Source organism: Phyllostomus hastatus, unplaced genomic scaffold (assembly GCF_019186645.2).
Source record: "Phyllostomus hastatus isolate PE091 unplaced genomic scaffold, TTU_PhHast_1.1 phas_contig_40, whole genome shotgun sequence".
NCBI lineage: Eukaryota > Metazoa > Chordata > Mammalia > Chiroptera > Phyllostomidae > Phyllostomus > Phyllostomus hastatus.
In genome coordinates, this window is record NW_025333872.1 from 85,247,435 (window position 1) to 85,264,745 (window position 17,311).

The following is a 17,311-nucleotide window of genomic DNA, read 5'->3' on the forward strand; positions in this document are numbered from 1 at the left end:
AGTCTCCCGAGCCAGGTGTCTCCTGAGTCAGTGGGCACTTTTGGCAAAATCTATTCTATGTCTTAATTGGATTGCTGGTTACACAGATGCATCCATTTGTCAAAACTTATCAAATTATGCTTTTCAGATCTGTACATTTTTTTACATAAGTTATACTTTCATAAAGTTAATTAATGAAAAATGATTTTATTTTGGAGAAAAAAATAATCCAGTCCGTGGAAAACTCTATAGAGCTAACAATTTCTTCAACACCTAGTTATAAGAAAAAAAAAAATAGAATGAGAGGGAGGAGATAAAATCTAGGTATTAAAAGAAACTTGTGAGACAGCAATTAATTCCAATACACAGATGTCACTTGGGTTCAGATCTGAACAAACTGTAAGAAAGAGAAAGAGAAGGAGGCATGGAAAGATGGGAAGGGAGGAAGAGAGATTTGGGGTTATTAAGTAATTATTGGGTTTTAAAGTTCATCATTATACATATATTTTATATCTGTTTAAAAGAACCCTTGTCTTTTACTGAAATAAACAGAAATATTAACAGATAAAATGATACAGTCATTACTACTTCAAAATAATTCAAAGTATGGGAGGAGGAGAAATGGGAAGAAATAACATTGGCGATGAAGTTTAAACAAATGAAGTTTGTTGGATAAAAAAATTATAAGCGGAAACTCATGGGATAAACAAGAGCTATTCATCGTTAACTAAAATAAATCTGTAGAGGAAGAATGAGAAATAGTCATGCAAAGATCTCACATTTATGCCCATCCCTTTGGGTGACAAAGTAACATTTATTTTGTTATTTACTTTGTGTAGTAAACAAAGTAAATGCACGTCTCCCACTTTTGTAAATTTGCTCTGTCACTAATATTCAGGATCAAATTGTGAAGCCTCTTTCAGATGATTAGCAAGATGCCCATCTGATCCGATTCTAAAAGCAGCTCTTAGTTGTAAAGACATGTAAAAAATTGCTAGGCTTTTAAAAATTCTGATCAAGGAGGCCTTTACTTTGCCTGGAGAAACCAGCTCGAACACTTAAGGAGAAGAGAACTCACAGATACATTTCTTTAGACTTCAATTTTGAGGGATATCTCAGAAAATCATCTTGTTCACAGGAACACCCATTTTATCCTATCTTTTAAATATGATTTTTTCAATGATCAACTCCCCCTCCCCTGCCCTAACTATCTCTCATGTAATCCCCCTGATCTCATATCCCTGTGATCAATAAAATGTGATCACAACATCTTATACTTGCCACTAGCGGGAGCGCTTCTGAAATGCTCCTGTTGCAGCATCCAATTGACAGCCTCTCTCTGGTACGGTCTCAACACCGGAATCAGCGCAGGGTGCTGCACATCCACTTGGACGGACTGTGTTTCCTGCTGATGCGTTTGCTTCACAAAGTGATAGAGCTCATCAATGTCCTGTCCCTCTGGCTCACTATCTGAATCTTCCTCATCCTCTTCCAGCACATCTGTACATCCAACAACAAGGTACTCAGAACAACCTGATCCACAGATTATAACTACAAGGAATTCTTTTTTTCAAAAATATACCATGCACTCTCTCAACTCTGAGAACTTAATCAGTATTTTGTGACTGGAGGACCCTACCCTTATTTCATTGATCAAAAATCTACCTACCTGGCCCTGGCTGGAGTGGCTCAGTGGATTGAGTGCCGGCTTGCGAACCAAAAATCTACCCACCCATCATTCAACTACCACTTTTTCTATGGCATCTCCCCCCACTGGTTAGAATTAAAGTCCTCTGTGTTCACGTAGTATCTTTGTACTTTGGATAGAGCACTGCACTGCATTCTGCTGAAAGCGCAGTCCCCTGTGTGTGCTGCCCCTTCTACACTGAACTGTAATGTTCTTGGAGGGCAAAGGCCGTCTTTGGTTGTATAGGTCCGCGGAGCGGGAACATGCTTTGCCCACTGTAGGTATTTAATAAACATTTGAGAAACTAAATGTAAATATCTTTTGCAGTTTATAAAAGGGAAATTTATTCCACTTTTATATCTTCACATAAAAATGTCCATACACAGACATAATTTCCCGATATCTAACCAGGCAAGGATTCCCACTTGTATATCTTACGCTAAAAAAGGCTTCGGGAGCAGCTGTAGCCAATTAGGAGATAAATGTGTGAACTGATAACACAAATTTGTGAGAATATCTTGTTCATTTGTTGAGCACAAGTGATACAATGATTGATATCTGAATTGTTTCTAAAGGTCTATAAACTGTTATGGGACACAATGTTATTTATATCCACTACAGTGAAAAGTGTGTGCCACGAAACACATAATTTACTTTTCTCAATAAAAAATATGTCATATAAGGTTTTTTAAACTTTCCAATTAATGTTTGGTTATATGCTTGGGTATTTCAGACTGTTATGATTTACTTTTATCAGCATTATGAAGCTTCACAAAGCATGTCCTGCAGAAACAACTAGTCAAGCTAGAAACTTATTTTCCAAATATTTCAGTATGAAGATCTGCTCCCAAAATAACACTGCCCCACCATGAGCAGGACTTGGAGAACTCGGGCCGTTTTCCCGTAGTGCTGACGGGCTGCGCCCAGCCATCTGCACTCTCCCTTGGGAACCGATGGCAGACAACTCTGAAGCTGTAGTCCTGACCCAGGATGCGATGTCTTGCCAAGAAACAGTAGCAAAATTAACCAGTCTTTTGGGAAACAGACACTTGAGACTATTTGTCAGATTGCAGAGAGGTGGAGGAAAAGCCAGCCAAAAATCTCTGGCCACAGCAAGATAAAAGAACAGGAATATTGAAAAAATTCCAATCAGCTCAGATCCCTTTAGACTCTGCTCATCAACTCAGCAAACATTTCTTGACTATTTAGTATAAGCTAAGTACAGTATTAAGCGAATAAAATCACAAATTGTATTAGTGGAGTCATTCCAAAAAAGTATAATTTTGTCATGTAGAGATTTTTATGGAGGTTTTTAAATTTTTATTATGATTTTATTAGCTGTTCTAGAGTTGTGGGGCCCCACAATACTTAAGGAACAGCAATGTTTAAATTTATTTAAAAACTTACCTGGAATAATAAAATTATATAACTTCTCCATCACTCTCTTCATGAGTTGATTGAACTTTTTCATTCTTGAACTTGCATCACTCAAAAAGTCTAGTTTTGCTAGGCCATCTTCTAAAAGGTAAATTCCAACCTACAAAGAATTGATCAACATAAAAATATTTTAATTGTGCTAAGCCACTCTTTATGAGGATATAAGACATTTTTTTACCATCACCATTAAAAAAAGTAGTCACAATATTTGCCCCATAAACACCAAATACCTGCTTACTAAGACTCCCTCACCTATTTTCACTTTCAGTAACAAATTCATTCCACAAATGCAGCGCCTACGACATGCAATGCACCATTCAGGTTGCTAGAAAGAAAGATTTAACTGGAACCAAACCTGGGGCATGTGACAAGAACACCAACTCTACCCACCAAGTCAGTGATTTCCAAACTTGATGAGCATCAGAATAATCAGTGAAACTGGCTAAGAGGGCAGATTCTCCCAGAAGATTCTGACATACAGGACAGGAGTTACATTTTGGAATCCCTGTTACTAGATCAAACATTAAATGTGTAAAAAAAACTGAACCTGATTAATGTTTTATATCTTGATTCTGGTGAAGCAATGCAGGATGAAATTTTAGTCAAAATACTTGAATTTGAAGAATGACATTGGTATGTAGGAGCTAACTCAACAGCAAAATAATACATTGGTTTTGTTTTCATTTGCAAAATGGACAGAAGCCTATGAGGAAACCTAGATGACAGAATTTAAAAACTTCCTAATTCCAAATACTGAATTGGTGAAGTTTCCCACATTTACCTCTATTTTCCTGGACTTGATTCCCTACTCACTGAGATTCTCATATTCTTTCACTAAAGAACAAGAATCCAACCCAACATTATATAGAAATGTGTGGCAAAGATTATATTTCATTAACATTTTTACTCTGTCTTGTGTTCACTCAGAGGATGGCTTACTATAGTAGCAACAAATGTTTAAACAGTTATAAAAATCAAGATCGAGGAACAAAGACTAGATCAAAACTTGATTGTGAGGGAGGAGGACAGAACACGGATGCAAATCCATGAATTCTTACTTGTTATCGCTGGGCCACAATTTGGGCACTCACGATCTACAAAGGGAGAGAGTGCTAGGCTGCAGACTTTCATTGTCTAGGGAAGAATTAATTATATTTTAGTGCTTCTGAATTTTCTTCTTTCTTACTGTCAATTCTGAAACTAAAATAGGGCTATAATGTAATTGCTTTTCAATGTGAGAAATGCATAAGACACAGTTTTCATTGAACAAAGGTGAATTCAACATATTAGTATTTCTTTTCAAGTTTAAGCATGAAGGAATATTGGCCTGATTCATAGTTTACAAAGTATATTTACTTACATTATCTTACCTGATTCTCCACACAATTGTATGAGGTTAAAAAAAAGGGGTATTTTTTATATTTCATACAGAAAGAGGTTACAATTATAGCATTTAAATGATTCACAGAGAGACTTGTCTAATGAATAGAAGAGCCTGAAATGAATAACGAATTTATTCACTCATTTACTGAAAATCTCTTCAGTGTCAGGCATTTTACCAGGCTGTGAAAAGAGATCTAAAATGTAAGTATGCTGTAAGAGACCAAAGCAAAATTAAACATATGCATCAGGGATGATGGGAAAAAGTACATTAACACCATCCACAGAGTTCAAGAAAAGTTCTACCTAGATGAAGTAAACTCTGAGCTGAATATTAAAGAATAACCAGGAACTGTCAGAGAAGAGGAAGGAGATAACCCAGGCAGAGGGAACTGTGAAAGCAAAAGCAAAGATGCAGAAAGATAGCAGGGAACAAAGCCAGCTGGAACTTCTGGGACAAAACAAAGAGCGGAGTGATAAAAGATGAGGCTAGAGAAGAAGACAAGCGTTTACCAAAGGAAGGACTTGCATCACAGATTATACTTAATTTTATAGGTAGTAAAGAATAGAATTCCATGTGCATTTTGTATTACACTATTCCAGAGATAAAGCAGATGGAGTGGAAAAGGCAAGCAGGGAAATGGTTCAAGGATTTCCATAGGAAGAGAAAGATAATGAGGATCAAAACAAGTCATGAAGAGTAGAGCTGGAGCCCTGGCTGGTGTGGCTCAGGGGACTGAGCACAGGCTTGAGAACCAAGGGGTCGCCTCTTCGATCTCCAGTCAGGGCACATGCCTGGGTTGTGGGCCGGGTCCCCAGTACGGGGTGTGTGAGAGGCACCCACACATTGATCTTTCTCTCCCTCTCTCCTTCCCTTCCCCTCTCTCTAAAAATAAATAATAAAATCTAAAAAAAAAAAAGGAGTAGAGCACGAAAGGAAGAATTTGGAAGATCCATTTGAAAAAGTTCGGCCTGAAAATAATTAGCTATAATATAGATATAAAAGTGTATTCTGAAACTTAATGATAGGTTTATTGCAGGTTTTTCAGACCTTCCTTCTAAAGTGACTTCAGAAAACACTTCCTGAAGAAGAACCTGAAAACACACCACAAAAACTGAGTACCTTGATAATGTCATTTCCTTCCGGTTTCTGGTAAAGTTTTATTCTTCTCTTCTTTTGCAGCCACCCCAAATCTTCTAACATTTCGCCACTGAAGGGTGATTCCACCCGGATACCCTTGTCACAAACACTGACTGGCTCCTTGAGTCCTTTTTCTTGCTTCTCCACATCCATGCCTTCTGGGTGAACGTACAGCAGGAACTGGCCGCTTGACTCTGAACTCATCAGTGTAAAACTCCTTTCAGAAAAATGTTCAGCTAAACTCTGTTCAGGAAGGAGCTGAAGAGTGAATTCTCCTAGAAGTGCTTTCCAAGAATTATCAAAGTGACAGGGAGAAATCACAATATTCAGCTTTGCAGATGAAGGAGAAAATCTGTCAGCAGTCTCTTGTCTATCGATTGATTTTGAGATGCTCACTGTCTCTGAACACCTCCTTTTGTCACTGTGAGCTACTTCTTCCGTTAGACTATCATCCAGGATGATGCACTGCGCAGAGGAGGAATCCGGCCCCAGGTCGGGCTGTTCATCATCAGTGAGGATGAGAGGCTCGTTTCTTCGGTCCTCGTGCATGTTCCAGCAAAGCTGCTGCTGCTTTTCTTCGTCTACTCTCACTGGAGGGGCGCGTTTCCGCCGGCTGCTCATCTTCACGTCTTCTTGGTTGGTAAACGTGAACTCTAGAAGACAAATGCAACAGTAGGCGCTCCAAGAGAGGATTTTGGTGTTAAAGTGCTCCCAGATGAGAAATTCAGCATGAACTAACAGTCCATACACATAATATGAAATCTGCAGAGATACAAAAAGCAATGGATAATTGTTTTAAATAAGTCAAACACAGCCAAGGAACACACTGACCATAATCTCATGCAGTATATGAATTCTGATGGTCTTACTGGTCATTAATGTATAAACTTAATAATAGTCATTTGTTGCATAAAATAAAATAAATTCTAAAAATACATTTAATGAGCAGCATGACAGTAAATTTCAAACACCCTAGAAATGTATATTTAAAGAATTTTAGTGACACATAAACTCTTATCATTACTACAATATTTCCAATTTGTTTTACAATCCCAAATGGTTAACGAAACTTCACTTCATCCTAACGTATCTGAAAAATCCCTAAAAATATATATTTTCTTTCAAAAGATGAAGATGAAAATGCAGACTTGTACTTCTTTTTTGTGGGTCAGCAGACAAAGGGGATAAAAGGGATGGCTGGGCAAGAAACAAAGTGGTGATGGCAACCAGGGGGAATGAGCAGACAAGACAAGAGAAGAAAAGAATGCATGGGAAAAAGGAAAAGAAAGCTTCACTAGCTCAAAAGAGAAAACTGGTCTGAAAGCAGCCTATGTGAGCTAGGCCCCAAAAGTGTACTTTTCCCAAAATAATAGCCAATTCCTACATAAAACACAGAATAACTCAGAGATTAAATCATGAAGTCATAATGATGGTTGGTACTCATTTCAACCTACTCCAACCACGTAGCTGGAGAAAAAAAAAGATGTATAAACGATTAAAAACTGGCTTCAAGGGCAGTTTTAGAAGGATTTCCGACAATTCCATTTTCCAGTAAAATCCAGTCTCATAGTTGCAGGGCCCACGTTATGTCCTCGATACTGTGCTACATTTCAGAAGATAAAAAAGAAGTATAAATCAAACAGGAGTTTTTGGTTCGGAACAGACACTAAACTGTGTTTCGGTTTCTTCAATCGGAGCACACAGTGCACTCTCCACCCCTCTACCCCCTCTATGCCCCCATCCCTAACTACTCTGTTCCAAATCTAGGGCAGAATGAAAAACGTGTTTTAAAGAAACAATTCAGAAATACACAGCCCTGTTTAAAACTACAACAACAATGAGCAACAACAACAAACCATCAGGGAAAATCCCAGTTGATCAGAAACTTAGAGCAATCCCTAAGAACAATGCACGGGCATCAGACTGGAAAGCTAAGTGGGGGTGTGAACTAGCACCAAAGACGGAGCATCACCAAGACGCTTCCACAGGCAATGGTGGCAGATCTGGTACTAGAACCCAAAGTGGGCCCAAGGCTAAACACAGATGATAATGAAGCAACAGAGTGGGAACCGGCAGGTCCTTCCCTGCCCTCTATCTCACAAAGGGAGGCAGTGTGGTGTGGGTATCTGTTTTGGGGAGGCTAATGCCTAAACTAGAAAGATATCCATTGTTACTGAGTATAGAAGAAAAAGCTTATGACAATGGACTCTTCCTGGAAAAGAGCTTTTCCACATTATCTCTGAAAAGAACAGAAAACAAGTCCCTTCTGACCATCGCCTTAAGCAAACTGCATAAGCCAAACAATGAAAAGTGAGGCGAGGAATCTAAAACTGCAAAGATGAGCTCATAATCAACAATCAACAATCAAACATTAAATGATCTTCAACAGGAAAATAAATCAACAAGCTTTCACTCAAGGAAACAGATGAAGAAACCTAAATAGGACTTTTTAATTCATACAATCACTATATCACATTCTCGGGGAGATAACATACTGTTATCTTAGGAATGATTTGTATGAGGAATATATAAAGAACTCTTGCAAACCAGCAGTAAGACAAACAACCTTATAAAAAATGGACAACAAATTTAACACATCAACCAAGATGATCTATAAGTAACAGGAAAGCATATAAAAATATCTTGACCATCATTAGTCATTAAGGCAATGCAAATGAAACCCACAAATTACTCCAGAAATTACACATCCACTAGAATAGTCAGAATAAAAGACTGAGGGTGTAGAGCAACCAGAATGGAACTCTCATATATCCCAACAGGAAAAGTTTGTCAATTTCTTACAAGATTAAATATACACTTCCTGCACAGCCTAGTAATCCCATTCCTAGGTATTTACTGAAGAGAAATAAAAACCTAAGATTCACAAATAAGACTTAAACTTGAATGTTACTAGCAGTATTATTACTAAATGCCCCAAAGTGGAAAAATCCAAATGTACATCACCTGGTGAATGGGTAAACAATGGAAAACTACTCTGTGGTAAGCTGCTGATACAACATGTGACAACATGGATGAATTTTTAAAGCATCATGCTGAGTGAAGGAAGCCAGATGTGAAAGCTGTATGATTCTAATTCTAGAAAAGCAAAAACCAGGTGATAAGAAGCAGATTAGTGGTTACTTGCAGCCAAGAAGTAAGAAGAGGTGATTGATTAACAGCCAAGGAGCAGAAGAGAAAACTTTGGGGTGACAGAAGTGATGGTATGCACTTGTCAAAACTCATCAAATTGTACACCTAAAATTGATGAATTTTGTTGTATGTAAATTATACCTTCATAAAGCTGATTTAAAAAAGCAAAAACAAAAAAAAAACAGATACATGAGGGATTTAAAAATCATGAGAATATTAAGAACAGCTTTATTCTAATAAACTTGAAAAATCTAAATAAAAGGGGTAGTTCACTTATAAAATATAAATGGATAAAACTAGCTCAAGAAATAGAAAATCTGGGTAGAACAACCACCATAAAAGACACTGAGGTAACAGTACTCACCTACCTAAGATCTACCCCACTTCCTTGCTCTTGCTGACAGAATCCCTCCTTTATCTGGGAACATGGTGGACTTGTGACTTAAGAGGATGAAGGTTTCCCTGGCAGCCCCAAGCAAGTTGTTCTGTCTGTGCGGTCCTGTAAGGTTGCCACTAGCAGCGTGTGGCTATTTAACTGTAAGAGTAAATGCTGTAAACTCAGCTCCTCAGTCTCAGTAGTCACACTTTAAGCACTCAATAGCCATGTGTGACTAAAGGCTACTTTATTAGTGCAAACACAGAACATTCTCAAAAGTGCAAAAAGCCTATCAAAAAGTGCTGGTCTTTGTCAATTACGAGAAGTCCATTCTGTATGCAGTGCTTGGTTTGTGAATGTGCAGGTGATAGACTATAACCAGTCTCTGGCTTCAGTTAACTACTTTTCAAGCAACTCATCTCCCCTTTACCTTGGAAAGATACTCCAAGGCAAGCCTCGAATAACCTAAGTGCTTATCTGTCCAGTTCTCCCCAGAGCACAGGTAAGAATACTGGAATTTGGTAATTCTGATGGAACTTTGAGAACTTAGGCTGCATCAGCTTATTAGGTAACTACAGCCACAGGTATGCTGTATACACACCACACCAAAGCTCAATACTTGAAATAGAGGAATCATTTATTCCCACAGATACACAGGTTAGCTGAGGGTCGCGTGATCTGGGCTGGTTTATTCATGAGCAGTTTGGCACTGCTTAGTGTAGTTTTCATTCTCCTTGTGGCACCAGCAAAGCAACCCATGGATATTCTTATTGCTGATGGCTGAGGTATAGGAGTGCAAACCCTATCACATGTGTATTTTCAAAGAGCTAGGTCACAGTAAAACCACTAAGTTTCCATGGGCCAAAGTAAGCCAAGTGGATGAACCCAAGTCCAGAGCGGGGAAAAGGCATACACTTCTTTACTGAGTAAAACTGCTCAAGTCAAAGAGCGTGGATGTGAGGTAAGAGGCGGAGAGGGAAGTGGGCCAGTGATACAATCTATGGCTTCAACCATAATAATAACATGGTAGTTATGGAATCATTGACTCTAAAAACCCCCAAAGCAACTGGCCATACACTTTCATATCTGCAAAGAAATGTGGCTTGCAGGAGAGGTTCTAATTCTAGCTTTGGTATTTACTGTGTGGCCTCTGAATAGTTACTTAACCCCTCTGGGCCAGTTTTCTCATTTCTAAAACGGGGATGATAGCAGAACTGTGCTTACAAATAAAGCATATCATGGTAACAGGAATTTAGCATATACTCACTAAGTGGCAGCTGCTATCATCAACATCCTGAGAGTATTATAAATTGTTTTGCAATAACCAAACTTTAATGTGGCATAACGGCAGACCATAGATCAGTGTGTCTCAAACTTGACTGCACATTAGAATCACCTGTGTAAATTTAAAATAATCCTAATGTCCTGATACTACCCCAGCCAATTAAACCAGAATTGAGCGTACATTTTCAAGTTAGAAAAAAAGTCTCATTTTGGTTGAATCTTTTCCTAATAGATCTCTATCCAGGGATAGCTACTTATAACCATGTTAACTGGAGATAATAAATTGAGTACTGGTATATCTCTGATTATATTCTAAATCCTTCTCCTGCTTTTCTTTATACCACATGAATCCCACCTTTGATGGTTCCACTTCTTCCATCCCCTCTAATATCAGTGTTTATGTAAAATTTATTATATGCAGTTTTCTATAGGGACCAAACTTTTACTGTCCTGCATTTAAACGTAAATTCCTTTTGCTTGCAATGCTCTTTCACACTTTTCTGTCACCATCCCAGTCTTGCCCCCAAACCCTCCATGACAGGCCTGCTGAGTTGAGGGCCTGTCCTCCTTGATCCCAGCTGCTGCAGTGTTCCCGACTATTTGACTATGAACTACTCGAAAGCTGCACAGGAATAGGATCCTATTCCGTATTATACTTCCAAGTCAGTGCCAGGATGGAAATGATATACAAAATAAGGTGGAACAAAGATCTCTAACTCCATGAATACCCTCCCTTATTTTAAGGACCTAACAGTACTTTGCTCACATTTCTTTTTGGATAAGAGTCTCTTAATCACATTCTAGAAGACTATAGGTAATGTGAAACTATTCTTTATTATTTCTGGCCAAGAATGAGACAGACAAAACTGACTGACCTGCATCTTTAATAGAAAACAAAGGTAAACTGCTAGGAAAATAAACAAAATCTTAAGAGAGTAAGATAATAAAACAAATGAATATCAATTAAACTTATATATGTATCTTTTCCCACCAAATTATAATCTCCTCATTAAATGACACAAATCCTGAATTACAACAAATCTATGGTAGACCTGGGCTTAGGATGCTACAAGCACAGAAATATACATTTGCTACATGTGTAGGTCCAAGGTAAGCCCTATACAAGCAAAGCGCAGTCATTACTTATGACTGAAAACTCTCAACAATCTAACACTACCACAATCCTTTTCTGTTTGATAACTCCAACAGAATGAGAGTATTTTCATTTCTTGAACCCTAAAATATGTTAGTCACATAAACTTGAAAAATGCCTTCCTAAGTTAATTTTTTCACCAGCAGATTCTGTTTCCCCCAGATCTTCCTAGCCTGAACCCTTTGAGATAAAAAACAATTCTGTACGTACAGTTCTTTTAGGCTGAGCAAAAAGGTGATACACACACGTAAACCATCTTTCAAAGTAAACTATTTTATTCTCAACCGCCAGTTTATTGGCTAACAGGTCCTCCAAAGCTCCAGGAAGCAGAGGCTACCCAGTAAAGGCGCACCTATCCCACTACTGCTCACTACCGTCCTGTTTTCAGCTTGGTCACTGATCATAAACCAACTAATCTTCTTGGTTATAGTACAGATAATACCACGGGTCGCTCCTATTCATGGGAATTTCATCATTCTTGCCTAAAAATAGCTTTAGTGGCTAAAACATTATTTTATTTTGTTCAGTTAGAGCCTGAAGTTAATTTAAATAAAAGTTGGAAAACACCAAACATCTAGGATTTCTACCTCATGGCTAATGCGAAGTTACTTAGGAAAAGGCACAAGCTTAATAGTCATTCTTTAATAACACTGCACATCTGACAGCGACCATCAATCATCAGACAATACATCTTCGTTCATAAACCTACCAAATACCGCCGAGTCAACGTGAAAGGGTGGTTTTGAATGCGAACGTAGTTAATCTGACTCCAAAGGTAACCGAGAACTTTCAGACTAATTTAGAAGCCTCGGCCTCCCCTTTCACGGCATTATAACCTCGCGCCCAAGCAGCTTAGGCAGCTGCCCAGTTCCAAGCCTCCAGAGGCGTGTCTGCAGCGCTCGGTGATACCCACACAGTTTGCTTCAGAAAAACGCAAAGGCAGTGTGCGAGGAGTCACAGCAGGGCTGCCAGAGCCCGATCGCTCCCAGCAGCAGGCCGAGCAAACAACCTACAGCGAGGCCGACGAGCACGACAATAGACCCTAAGACGTTCAAACAGAACACTGCATACCCAAGTCCCAGCGGAGAAGTACAGCCTCCTCTCCCACCACCCCGTCTCTTCCCCGGGGGAGCGGTGGCGGTCCAGAGGCCCTCTCGTCTGGGACGGAGATGGGCCAGGGGGACTCGCGCTGCCGCTCCATCTTAGCCCTTTAGTTTTCAGGGATCCAGAACAACCAAATCCTCTCTCTTCGGGGCCTCCCTCTCTGTCCAGAGTCTTCTTCCAAACCCGACCTCTGACCCCTGACCCTCCATCACCTGAGAGCCTTCCTAGACAGGTTCTCCAAGCCTCTTGAGCCTCTCTGCACCAAGGCCCTCTAATGTCGTCGCAGGTCCCAGGCAGTCACCACCCACCAAACACCCGCGTGAAGTGGACACGCGCGATATATGCTGGTTTTTGTTGGAGTTCCCGGGGGAGCCAGACACCCCAGCTCCTAGCTGCCGGGAGCGCGCGCTGGAGCGTGGGGTCAATGTGAACGAGCACGTCGAGTTGCCCCGCCCCCTTTCTCCGGTAGTGGCTTCAAGAGCCACTTCTACGCAAGTCCACACAATTAAAAGACTGAGACGGGATACAGTTGGAGTCTCGCGATAGTTCGGTCCACAACAGTAGATGTTACAGGATTGGCTGGAGCTTCTAAGGAGGCGGTGGACTCTAAACAAATATAAATACGGCAGCACTCCGCGCTGAAGCGGTGGAGGTGTTTTTGAGACGAGAAGTGGCTGCTTTTTGCGGTGCTAATAGACAGGCAGAAGAGAATTATGCAACCGCACTTTTTATTGCTTCCAGAAAGTAGGTACTAATTAGGTACTGCTGAAGCTTATTTTCCTCCAAAATGTTACTTTAAAAGAATTTCCAGGCCTTCGAATATCTTGTTATTTTCCTTTCCCTGAAGTGAAAGGTAGCCTCTTTCTCTAGGAGGTAGACTGACAGTCAAGTTTGGAAAAAACTGAGACTTCAATGCTAAGGGCCTATAAAATAACTCCCAGGCATCAGCGGGCTGTCTGTGATTAAGGAGTACCTGATAAGGACTCAGCATTATGCTTAGAGGAGCAAGCATACAACTGACCTGAAATACAACTGAAATGCAACTGAAATACAACTGAAATACAACTGATCTTGTCACAGCACAAACGTTCTTGTCCAGGGGAACATCCTTTGTTGTTGCAGAGACAGTCTAAAGTAGGTTCATATCCTACTTTGTACCGACCTTTATGACAGACCTCTAGGAGTCTGAAAGAGTCCATTTGCATAAACCAAACCTTGTAAAATTCGATGCAAATCAGTTAAACCTTATCCCAGGTTTCAAGAGGCAAGTTGAGAAAGTAGAACTAATGCTGAAGTAGTGGGTAAGCAGAGTCCCTCTGCATTGAAGAACCGATGATTTTACTAAGTACAAGACACACTGTGTTATCGGACAAAGGTCTGCCTAGGGGCAGCTGTAGTGTGTGGGTTTTTGACTTCAGGTAGGAAAGATTTAACAACACGAGTCCAGGTGACAACGAGGATACATTTATCAAAGCTGTGGACAGTGACATAAGGAGGGTCCTAGCATAGGAGAGCCTAGGCTGGGCTGCCTTGGCTCACTGGGAAATCCAGAAAATGCAGCTTTAGGGACAGATTCAAGGGACAGGCCACCAGCTTCCCATTGCCTTCAAGTTCAGGAGACAAGTACCTGTGAAGAAAGAAGTAGGGAAGAAGGGGTTGGCCTGGCTACTCCCCAGAGAAAGAGCCCGCGTGCTGGGTCCTTTGTCTTGAGGCTTTTATCTCTTGCAGGCAGGAATCTTAGTGGAGGTCGCAGGGGAGGGTTTCAGTGGAATATTCATCAGTTCTCCATGTGTGCCCTTTCAGGGTCATGGTCTCCACAGATTGATGGGTCAGTGACAGGGAAGGGGGTCTTGGGTCATAGCCATTGGCTCTGGTCACCCACCTGGTTTTCCTGCTTTTCTGGGCCTGGGGCAGAAATACAACTGAGGCCTAGAAGCTACCTCCAGTGAGGAGAGGTCAGCCTGGGGGCGAGGTCCTTGTTTCCCCAGTTTTGCCCCCAGGCACGGCGGCCTTCAGCCCTGGTGACCAGCTGCACGGGGCTGTAAATTGCTCAGTGGTGGTGTTCAGCTGTCTGTCTCCGTTTCCCTATTCCACTTGCCAAGAAATTTTTCTAGCTTCTCACTACTCTGTTTCAATGGAACCTTCCTTTTGGAAATATAATTTGAAACTCAGTATTTAAATGTGTATTGTGCTGTAAAAGGTTATCTTTAATGGTTTCATGTCACTTCTCATCATTGAAGCAGAGATTTAAACTCAATATTTTGACTGAGTCTTGCCAGTGCAAGGCAGAAATATCTGAAAAATAAGCATGGCATCATTTCCTCTTTGTTCACCATGATTGGTATAATCATGCTCTATAGACATAATTATTATTATCCTGTGTGAAATATTAAACTACAGGTCCGGCTGTGTTTGGAGATGTAATTTCAGCTAGAGAGATGGAATTCTGTACAGTATCATTTCTTGGTTATAATTAAAGGAAATTCTTACTCTTCAATTACAAGTGGTATGTTCAATCCTGTATTTGCAAAGAGCCCTGTAAAATTTCTCTATGGAGTAATGTTTTAAAATATTAGATTTATCATAGCTACAGTAATTTCATAGGGAAAAATGGTTCATTTTTGTACCTTAGGTCTCTGGAATCTCCCATCTGTGAAATACCTGTTTGTCCCTGACAACACTGACTGAGTTCATCCACCTAGCAGATGCTGATGATCTAAAAGCATTTCACAAGTGGACATTCATGTATTGGACATAAACCAATCAGTGAACTACTCAGTGTTCCTAGAGTTCAACTGTTTCTTCTTGAAACTTTAAACTTGACGACAGACCACGTGCTTCTTTGTGTGGTCTCACTAGACCAAGGCTACAGCTCCAGTTCCTTTGGGGGCCATTTAGCTCTATTCTAGCCATAGCCCTAACTCAGGTCATCTGTTTTAGAAATGAATGTTATAAATTGCTCTCAAGGAGAGGAACTGGTTGAGAGGGAGTAGATGAGTTAATGCACATTCAGGTCCCTTTGAGGGCAGACACAATATAACTGATGATTTATGAGAACTTTGTATTTTGTAAAGCCCTTTAATGTTCACTTGCTTTTTATTTTTACAATGTCAGTGTTAGATATTTAAAATTTTCATTTTACTGTAGAGGGATATGAGACTCAGAGAAACTTGGTGATTTGCCACAGTTTGGTTCTAAGAGAACAGGAGATACTAGAACTCTCATAGATTCCTCCTTACAGGCTGTTGCCTCTTATTACTAAGCTGTGTTCTCTATCACATAAAAACAAACAACATATCACCAACCATCCTACCTTGTATGGCAAGAATGAAGGCAGGGGGTATGTAATTATTTCATGACCCAGGGTATATCAATAATAAGGATCATTCAGGCCCAGCACTATTTTTTTCCTTAAAAATCTCATTAATAAAATTGCTTGTGAAATTTATTCTGTCTTCTCCTTACATTTACCTGCTTTCTGGAATTGAATTTGATGGCCACTCAGTGTAAGTGAGGCTTTCCCAAGATGCATCTTTGTTGGCGTTTGCTCCACTCCCAACTTGCTTTGGGACTGTTTTCCCTCCTCCTGACACATTGGAAGTATGAGGGTCAGTTACTATTCCAGAATGAAATACAATGTCTGAATCCATTGTTAAAATATGTGTAGTACTCACAGAGAGTAGGAAGAAACATGCTCTTCAAAAATTGGTGCTGGCAGATGTAATCAGCTGTGCTGAAGGGAGTGGTTCTAGGCCGAACAAACAAGAAATGGTATCAAAGTGTCTGGGCATGCTTTGCTAAAGCATGAGCAGGCCATTTGGGGGTATAAGCTTGAATATAAATCATTTTTTTTCCCTTTCAGTCCTCACCCAAGAATATGTTCACTGATTTTAGAGAGAGGAATGGAGAGAGAAAGAAACATCAATTGGTTGCCTCCCCTACATGCCCCAACCAGGGTTTGAAACCACAACCTAGGTATGTGTCCCGACTCACACCTTTTTGGTGTAGAGGGGTGATGCTCCAACCGACTGAGCCTCCTGGCCAGGGCCAGAATACAACTCTTTAAGTTTAGAATGTCACAGCTTTTCCTCAGGCTAGCTATGGATAGGTTTAATTACCTTTTAATTTTTATTTTTCCTTGGTGATTTGCAGGTCAGATTTATTTCAAAGTCCAAAGTTTGTTCTATCTCCCTACTGCAAGCTAAGCCGGCAAATGGACAACTCAATGTGTCCCTTCTACCTCTCATGATTTATAATCTGTACCCAAAATGCTGCATCGAACATGAACTTATGTTGTTAGAAGAAGGGAATTCACCCTTTCTTTCTAAATGTTTGTTTTGGCTATCGATAAAGCAATGCTTGTAAATCAGGTAAAAGCGAGGATAAGGTTGGAGCTGAGTTGCTGGGCGAGGAAAGCCTTGAGATTATATTCAGTGTTTATCAGTGAAGATAACAATCTGCATACTACGTCTCCTTCCCAGTCTCTCCCCTCCCTCTATTCCCAAATGGTACGTTTTTCTAATGGAATATTATTTTCCAAATAATTTTGTGAATATGGTCTCACAGTATTAAGGAACAGGAATTTGTAGATGAGTCATTTGATGCTTGTGACTTAAGTTA

At 40.0% G+C, this 17,311-nt stretch overlaps 1 protein-coding gene across 5 annotated transcripts in view; it reads right to left on the reverse strand.

The window, feature by feature from the left end:
• Nucleotides 1–13,082, reverse strand: part of SHPRH (SNF2 histone linker PHD RING helicase) — a 72,677-nt gene extending 59,595 nt beyond the window's left edge. For 4 of the 5 annotated variants that reach the window (XR_006786133.1, XR_006786135.1, XR_006786134.1 and 1 more), the window contains exons 1-4: nucleotides 12,904–13,082; nucleotides 5,607–6,386; nucleotides 3,074–3,203; nucleotides 1,261–1,479 (exon numbers count right to left, since the gene is read on the reverse strand). Coding sequence is in view for 2 of the 5 variants with exons in the window: in XM_045843003.1 (XP_045698959.1) it covers nucleotides 1,261–1,479; nucleotides 3,074–3,203; nucleotides 5,607–6,245 (988 nt within the window). In the remaining 3 variants the exon portion in view is untranslated. Of the gene's footprint in view, nucleotides 1–1,260; nucleotides 1,480–3,073; nucleotides 3,204–5,606; nucleotides 6,387–12,658; nucleotides 12,752–12,903 lie in introns of those variants that run through there. The other variant, XM_045843004.1, reaches the window with a different exon arrangement.
• Between the last annotated feature and the right edge of the window lie 4,229 nt (nucleotides 13,083–17,311).